The sequence below is a fragment of the Pleuronectes platessa genome, chromosome 20, assembly GCF_947347685.1.
Source record: "Pleuronectes platessa chromosome 20, fPlePla1.1, whole genome shotgun sequence".
In the NCBI taxonomy this organism is placed as follows: domain Eukaryota; kingdom Metazoa; phylum Chordata; class Actinopteri; order Pleuronectiformes; family Pleuronectidae; genus Pleuronectes; species Pleuronectes platessa.
The window spans coordinates 9666856-9675971 of record NC_070645.1 but is presented as its reverse complement, the minus strand read 5'-3'; the positions used below and the strand labels follow the sequence as shown (position 1 = coordinate 9675971).

Here is a 9116-nt window from a genome sequence, read left to right as displayed (position 1 = left end):
GTTTTTTTAAAAAGGGAGAAAACCCGGACATCTAGAAACTCCCGTTAAAGGATTTATTTGCCCTGGTGACCTTTTAAATCCTTAATAGTTGGAATTTTAACTATTGATGATATTATATGATGTATTGATAACCTAGGTTGGTGGTATATGTGAACATTTTCATATATATTTATTGTGATATTAAACTGTATGTACATATTTTGTCTTGCTAATAATTTGCAATAACGATGTGAGTTGCTCAAAATGGATTGGGGGTATTTAAGATGAGAAGATTGAAAGTCTGAGGAAGAGGGTGGTGCTTGAAATGTCACTTTCTGGCAAATTAATAAAATAAAGCATTTTTTCCTTTTTTCAAATGCTTGGCCAAAGAAAACAAAATCCAGATACCCGGCCCTCTATAGCTCGCCAAGTAACACAACCTCAGTATTTTAATCAATACAAAAACCAAAGTGAGGAGACTCACCGTGACGTCATTCATTGGTTTGGGAACTACAGAAAATGGCAAATGGCAGTCTACTGCTAGGGAAACTGACTTCTATTTCCAACCACAGTGGAGTTGCCCTCTGCTGGTCATTTGAGAGAACACACAGGTTTCAGGCACCTCTGCATTGGCTTCATTTTGCAGAGCCGGAGTCTACGGCCATTTTTGTATTAATTGTGGTTCTGGAGCGTTACTCAGACAGTACTTAACTGATAACCTTGACTTCATTTATGGTTCAAACAAACCAAACATTAGCAGTTAAATCTCTTTTTTCTAAAGCTCCAGCTTCACTTTAAAACCAAAACCACACTCACATAAAGCACCCTGAGTGAGTATCGGCAGCAACCTGGCCACGAGCTGGAAAGCGAGCACAGCGAATATCTCCTCTGCAGAGAAATCCTCAACAGCCACGACGCCGTGTCACGTCACGCCAAGTCGCTCTCCTCCCAGCAAAGTAACACCTCTCCCGTTAAACTCTGAATATAAATAGTTTGCAAATAAATAAATAAAAATAACAGAGGAAGGCAGAGATGAGCCCTTTTATGATGGAGGCATCTATATATGACATGCGACCACCAACATGTGCTATGAATAAATCATGGTGAATCGAGCAGAGAGAGTAAACAGTTGCGTGTCTTCACCTCAGATGCCTAGAGAGGCCTGTCAGACACAGCAGTTAACAAAGCCTACCTCCTCATCATCATGCAGGCCATGTTTCAGCAGATCCAAGTCCAAACCCCGACACCATTATCCCACCCCCCCGCGTCGTCTCCTCCTCCTATACAACACAAGAACTCGCTCAGTGTTTCTCCAGAGTCGACTTAAAGTGAAGTTAAAGCAAGGTTGGTAGCACCGCTGCTAATCTGTCCCCAGAGTCTCTGCCTCGCTCAGTTGTGTTTAAAGACCTCCCCCAGACTGTCTCCGTAAAATTAGGCAACCAGAGCCCTGGGATCAGCTGCCAATTTGTACTCACTGCGGAGTAGAATCTTCTTAGAGCCCCCCATTATCTGATCTATTAACAGAGATGCAAGCATGATCAGGCTATTGTTAAGTGCATTAACCAGGCAATGGTACGAGTCAACCAACGTGTGCAGCGATGAGCCTGACGTGAGAGTGTAAAGAGTTTGACACAAACAACACAAGTAGAATATAGTTTTTTTTATTTATAATTTATAATTGGCAGATACAAAAAACTCTTGAACTGTATCCAAAATGTGCAATAAATCACTGTTGATTTTTTTCCAAAAGAAAAATACAAAAAGACCATCTACTTTGGAAAGTTGACAGTTGACAACCAATGTAAACTGGAGTGAACTGGTGATTCTACAGAGGGTTTTTCTAATCGCTACTAATGCTCTTTTAACTGACTACAGTTGTTAACAAATTGCAAATCTGCTTTGCTCTCCCAAGATGATAACCAGAGTCATTACGTGTACATACATCTACACCGGTGACATTCTGTTTCCCCAACTGTTAAATACAAGAAAGGCAATCATATCCATCAGCAGCACAAATGTGTCTAACACACATTTAAATGAAAGAAAAAGTTGTCAAATTGTACCAAGCTGTTCATGTGAGAAAAGGTTAAAAATACAAAACAAAACAGAAAACGGAAGAAAAAGAAAAGGGGGCTTTTCCAAACAACGTTGTAAACAATTACCTTCATGCACAACAAAAATCGTGGAGCTTGTTAAGTGCTAGACAGCTGTTATCAACAAGCATCGACCTCTGGAATCAAACATCGAAGGCAATAATGCTTAATAATAAACTAGTATTAAAAAGAAAATCACAGCAGCAACGCCATAAGAAACTGGTTCCTGCTGGTCAAACTCCGGTGACCAATTGCAAATTAAAACGGAAATACAATTAAAACAACATTGTATTAAAAAAAATAAAAAAAAGACAAACGATTTTACTTTCACATTTCAAATCAAACACATACACACGCATCCAAAAGAAGTTGTCAAATGAAGTTTACATCCACATTCTTGCCGTGATCTCATTCGCTGACAGCCCATGAGAATTAGCAGAGGCTTAGATATGATGCTGGTGCCTTTACCCTTTATATCCCACAGATATGACAGAAACAAAACAATCTTGACTTCATCTAAACATTTATATGAACACATGAGGACAAATGTGTGACTTTGTTTCTTCTCAAGATGCCATCTGAAGGACAACTCCTGGCAGGAGAGGATCCAAGTGTGTCGTGGGGGATTTTCAAGTGCAAAAAATGTGTCAATGTAGTTTTTTTTTTCAGGATTCTCATGCTTTCTGAAACTGGCTTGCAGGCAGATCAAATGGATATCTCAAACAAAGCGTACATTCCTTTTGTACAGCCCCCATCCCCCAGATGGCAAATGTCAAAAAAAATAACTCACTGAAAAAGAAAACTGCATTTCTTGTACACAGAATGTCCAGCCAATGTTTGTGACAGAGAAAAACAACAAAAAACATCCTTTAACACAGCCAAACACACATCCTAGATCCTTCGTTCCTATACAACTCAAAGCGTTAAAATGCTAAGTCTTTAAACATGCAACACCCTTCAAAGTTCCTATCGTAATTTCTGCTGTGCTAGAATCATGGTGACCTCCTCGGACTAACTAAAACTAGAACTAAGCGCTAACAACCTACTTATGTTGTCCGAGTGACCATTTTCCAAATACTTGTAAGGACACTGATGTCAAAAAAGATGCTCATTCATATTGTGAAAAAACAATTCCCTGTCAAAGTATCCATATAAAGCACTTGCGTAGCATCCTGTGTGCTCTTCCCTTTACTCTGGCACAGTAACAGCCTAGAAGCAAGACAATCTGTGGGGTAATGCAGCTCGGTGACGACAGTGGACGACGTGAACAAGCAATGGCAAAACTTGCTTTTTATCCCAATGTCCTTGAAACCCATATGACACTAATGACGCCATGCAGCTGTGATGGAACTACCGCTACTCCCAGTCTGCGAGGAGGACCGAACCCTTACTTTCCCGAATATACGTTTTGCACCGTTTTAGGAAATTTCTGTGATCTGGGTTCAGCTCATGGCTGCCATTAAGAGACCAAGACACAGTCATCCCAACAAGCAGATTCAGCTCCACTGACTGCACATCTGTTTTCAGTTGTGGCGTAATCGAGGGCAATTTTCTTTACATATAAACCGTCTTAGGTTAATGCAATTGTGCATTGAACAGCCTGTTACGAGATGTAGCACTAAAACAACACGATCGATATGTTCCGCCCTCTTACTGTGACATCTCTACTCATTGAGAGTAACTCGGCTGTGCCCTTGATTGAGTCTTAAAGCCTTGACTACATGCAGATATGAGCATTACACACAGTGACCAAGTTGTTGAGCCTGAGCTGCTGTGCGGTTTTTGTAACATTCCTAATGCAGAAAGATTGAACTTTTTAACATCAACATACTTTGAAAACGTCTATACATCGAATCGATGCCGTTTCTACAAACAGCACAACAAGAAAATCCAGCATCATTAGTACCTTTAGGCTTGCACATTATATAATGGCTACATGCAGCCATACAATTCAACGCTACTCTGACAAACTAACATAACTTGGACATGTTTTGCATCAAAATGTTAATGTTGTGGACCAAGTGGACCCAGTGAACCAATTTGACTCTGACAGGGATTTTAAACTTTCCAAATTGATGTATTTGTAATATGTCTGGTGTAACTGGCCATGACAGAGACTTTTAATTCTTCAAGAAGAAAATGCATCCACTGGAAAAGTGGTTAGCTTAAATTCATTAAAGTCTGACAATGTGATGATTTAAATTTCGAGCAAAATAAAGATTTTTGTTAAAGTTGGCCATTATAATTTCTTGCAATTTGAACTTTTAACTGCATTTATTTTTTTTAATGCAGGGTGGTGGTCAGGTCATGCTGACAAACATGGTTATGTTGTATAAGCCAAGAAACAATAAGATGCAAAAGACGAACAAGCTCAGTCAGTCTGCAGAGAGCCTAACATTTGATTAAAATGTTTCACTGTAGCAACACTATTCCAATCCTTGAAACCATCTCTGAAATGTATCATGTAGTGGACGAAATTCAATGATTTTTTCAAATTGATGGTGGAATCTTATTTCTCCTCACTGGCCAAACATATACGCAGATGGCAAACTTCTGAAAATCCACTCTACCCACCCAGCTGGATGTTACACTTAACAGTACATCACAATGCATGCCTAATGTCTACATTTAATGTATGCAACTATGGTGACCTGGCTGTAAACCTCTAGTATGTTTTTGCGATAGATTATGTGCTGGCCTATGTTTCTGGAAGTAGCCTCCTACAACCAGAAAAGAAACCCAAGAACAGTGGAATGGAGGACTAAACAGTCATCTGGACACAAATCAAGAGTCACCGGAAACCAATCTTCTCCAAACTGTGGTTGTCTGTAAACCTTGTTTAAATCTCTTGACTGAACACAAAAGTGCAAATTGCTACCACTGTCCTGTGTGTCCTCAGTAGTGCTTCTCCTGCAGATAATCTTTCATCTTATTAGGTAAGGGCAGTTTCTGGATTAGGTCTATTCTTGTGTATTGTCTAATGACAAAGCGACAAAGGTACTGCAGGGAGCGCACTTGCATAAACCGAGACACTGGGTTGGTTAGTCTGACTGGGTAGGTTGCAGACCCTGGTAATCGAGACCTGGAATAGCAAAAGGCTCCATTCTCTGAGTCTCTGATAGAGTGTTCGATTAAGTCGACAATGGACGTGTGTCCCTCGACGTCGGGCTGCTCGTAGAAGCTGAAGCGCCCGTTGGAGTGTTCGATGCGGGTGTGGAGGGTTTTGCCCTGTGACCTGAAACTTAGGCTGAGCAGGTACCTGTCATCTGAGCTGTCTCGGACCAGGAATGAGCCATCAGCCAAGTTGACTAGCTTTTCCTCTGCCTCCCAGCGTGTGATGGGGCCCCAGTACCAGCCCTGCCTTGCCAGCTTCTTCAGCTCCTCCGTCAGGCTGGTTACGACCATTGGCCCGCTCCTCTGGACTGACTCATACACCCGACTGACCCCTGGAGCTGAATTTGGGTCAAAGTTGAGGTGATGTCTTACTCGCTCAGCTACCTGGCTGTCTGAAGAACTGAACCCAGAAAACGTCCTCGGGAAATGTCCATTACTAATCATGGGTGGCAGGAGTGGAGAGAGGGGAGGCGGGACCTCTACTCTGGAACTTTGGAGCATTACACCAGCGGAACCGATGAGAAGACTATTAACTGAGGTTTCCATGAAGAGATCCGGAGGCATTTCACACACCAGTTCATGTTCCTCTTGTCCCTGGTCTGTGTGGAGGGACCCATTGTCTGCTTCAGCCACCACCTCCATAGGAGAGGAGCTGTCCAGGCAGAAAGAGTGGGACCCTTCCGGGTACATTCCCTCATCTAAAGGCATTGTGTACTGAATGTAGTCCTGGGGAGTCAACCCCAGCACCACAGGCACATCATTTTCATCAATGTTTAGATGCAGCTCACCGTTTTGAGGCTGCTGTAGATGTTTTAAGGATTCTGCTTGATCCTGAAAGAGCCCTTCCATCTGGAAATCATGAAATTCTTTCCGGACACCATTTAAGCTGGGACTGGGGCTGGGTGAGTGAACCATGGCTTTAACTTTTACCTCCATCTTAATACAGGAATCATCAGAGTTGACTGATCGCAGAGGCCACGGTGAGGGGCTATAATGGTGACTTCGTAAGGATGCAGATCTAAGGGGTCTCTGGGCTTTCCCCTCGGTGAAGCTGATCGGCACAGAGGAGGATGAGAAGGTGTCATCATCATCAACTGAGCCTATAGCAGAGGAGCCACCTTTCACTTTCGCCTTCTGCTTGGCAGACAGCCTCCTCTTCAGTGATCCCATCAGGCTCTCACTCTTTGAGCGGCCCTTATTCTGACCCCCCTTGTCCTCTTCTAAACCAAGGTCACAGCCAGCGGGGTCTTTGGTGTAGCAGCCCCCAAAAAGTGACTCTTCCTTCGAAAACTCTGGAGTCACCGAGGGCTGCTGGAGCATGACAAAGTCACCCTCCTCTTTGCCCTTAATGTTGAGGGACTTGCGGATGGTCTTAAGGCTTATCTTCTTCATTCTGACAGGCCCTCCAACGTGGCGGCATGGGATGGCTCTGCTGGTATCCCGATGAAAGTACTATCCACAGTGTCCTCCCATCAGGCCACACAAAACAAGTCATGCATATAATGGAACCATGGAGCCCTGCAGAATAAAGAACAACAAACACACAGGATTAGATTTTAAGTTCAGTCATAAAACACTCACTTCAGGGAAAAAGCTGGATTGTACAGACTCATGATGCAAAATCAGAGGACACAAAAGATTTATCACAGCATTTTAAACACAATTAAAGCAGTCTCTGGGTATTTCAACAGCAACTAGTTTTGTTGTATTATCTCAGTCAGGGTGGCAACTGCTGATAACTTTAATTTTTCAATAATAATGAAAATTGTTTGGTAATTATACAATTAATCAGTTGGTCTATAAAATGTGCGACAAACAGAAAATGAAAACAAGCATATTATTATTAGTAGAATAATTTCCCTAAAGTCTAATATATTGTTATAAAATGTCTTCTCTGACCAACCGTGCAAAAGCCTTCTGACACTCCATTGACCATCACCTTATCAAAACACCTAAGTTTAAAAAATCAAGTCTTCACACCTGAGAAGACTAGATATGAACATTTTAACCTGAAAAAAAAAAATCACTAAAACAATTAATAGTTTACTAAAATAGCTGTATATTCTTTCTGGTGATCAACTTATCATTTCAGCTCTTAATTCTATGCCGTGCAACTGATTAAAATGAAAAGATTTTCAATGAATTCATTCAAGTTTTAATCTGACCGTCTTTACATCAATGTAATCCATGCGATCAGGGCCCCTAGGTGGACCAAATAAAGAGCCGGACTTACATAAACAGGAGTAAAGTCTTTGTTTATTATCTGGTTGCACATCCTTAGTAACCATGGACTTGTTGTGTCTTAGACATCAACATCTGCTTGGCTATTCCCTGGGGATGCTCCGTGCTTCTGTCACTACTCAGCCCTTAGAGCTCCTTGATCATTACAGATGGGTGTTCAGGATCACTTCCATGCCTCATTGTTTACAACTCCTCTCGAATATAAAAGGCTACAGCTCCTACACAGCTCTGTCAATGGAAATACAACCACTTATAAGAAGCCGATCAGCTGAAAGCAAGCACATGCGCATCAATGTGATTACTTCAGTAAATAAGCTATTTCCTATGCTGCTGTCCAAAGACTCCCTGACCACACTGAATCGAACTCATGGTTGGATTTACATAAATGTCAGTCACTGCATTTACATCTGTCAAATAGACTCAGCTCCGGGGAGACAAGACTCAAACAGTCTGTGGAGACACTGGAATAAAGCTGCTTGATAATCAAGACAGCTGCAATGTGATTACTCACCATTATGTGCAGGAAAATGGTGACTCAGTTGGATGGGTCAAGTTCCACTTCCACCACCTCTCATCTGATGCTGTGGAGGAAACAGACAGCTCGTTTGAAAACGTCCAACGCGTCTGATTAACGTGGGATTTTAATACACGAGAGGAAAAACACGTTGCAAGCATCTGTACCACCACCACAACAAAACCGGGGTCGACACAATTACACCGACGTTAGCCAGGGTTGTCCTGACCTGACGAGGCCCACTGACACAACAGCATGCCTCTAGCCTGGCTGCTGCCTGCTAACGTGCGCCTTTAAAAACAACACAAAACAACTACAAGCTCCGACCACTTCTTCATTTAATAAAAACCAGCTGTTACAACAAGGAGCCCTTAAACACGCGTGTCTACTTTAGCTAGCCCATTTAACAGTGGTGGGCTTGCTTGTATGCTAACACGAAGCGGCTAGCAGCCATTGAGATTGTTAGCATATCCCCTTACATGGTGCATTTAACAACCTACAGACAGTGGATATTGAATAGTCGTTGTATTGTAGAGTTTGAGGAAAATAAACCCTGGGTGTTGACATCTGTCCTGAGCAGCACGTTCACTAAAAGCGTCGCTACTTGACGAGTGTTGGCTAATGTTAGCTTACCACCTCAGTCCAGCTTTGTTAGCGTTGTGCTACCGAAAACATTGGCGTTACCTTTGCTCTACTCAGCTCCTGCGCTCGAATGGAAGCATCCAGCTGCTCGTCTGTCCGGATCCAGAGGTTTTCCTGAACGCGTCGAGCACAAGGTCACGATAAGGTGTCATTTCGGAAGCCTGGGCTCGGCTAACACCTGGTAGCTCGGTGGCCTCTTCCTTTCTTCCTTTGTTGCCTGTTGAATTGTGGGAGCATATTCAGAGGCAGCGAATCAGCCTCAGAGCAGCCACAGCAACTTTCACATCCACACACAGGAGAAAGCTTGTATATCATACCAATACAAATCACAATGATAAGAAGAAGAAGAAGAAGAAGAAGAAGAAGAAGAAGAAGAAGAAAAAAAAGAAGAAGAAGAAGAAGAACGATAACAATAAGAATTTTAGCATGTTAAAGCCCTCAAAAAGCCAATTAATTTGCCTGAAAAAAGAATAATCCTTACAATTTCAATAGGGCCTCCCTGTCTGTCAGTGCATGTCAGTGCTCAGGCCCTA

At 42.4% G+C, this 9116-nt stretch overlaps 1 protein-coding gene across 2 annotated transcripts; it reads right to left on the bottom strand.

Moving 5' to 3' along the window:
- Positions 1-1624: 1624 nt before the first annotated feature.
- Positions 1625-8865, bottom strand: LOC128425637 (suppressor of cytokine signaling 6). 2 transcript variants are annotated; one of them, XM_053412348.1, is made up of 3 exons: positions 8575-8865; positions 7939-8008; positions 1625-6704 (listed from the first exon to the last, which is right to left on the bottom strand). In XM_053412348.1, the coding sequence occupies exon 3, from the start codon at positions 6576-6578 to the stop codon at positions 4968-4970; it is 1611 nt and encodes a 536-aa protein (XP_053268323.1). In that variant the 5' UTR covers positions 6579-6704; positions 7939-8008; positions 8575-8865; the 3' UTR covers positions 1625-4967. The 2 variants fall into 2 exon arrangements, with proteins under 2 accessions (XP_053268323.1, XP_053268322.1); XM_053412347.1 differs by having other exon boundaries at positions 8626-8864.
- Between the last annotated feature and the right edge of the window lie 251 nt (positions 8866-9116).

Coding starts and splice junctions, on each gene's coding strand:
- LOC128425637 (XM_053412348.1), bottom strand. CDS start 6,578: ATGAAGAAGATAAGCCTTAAGACCATCCGCAAGTCCCTCAACATTAAG.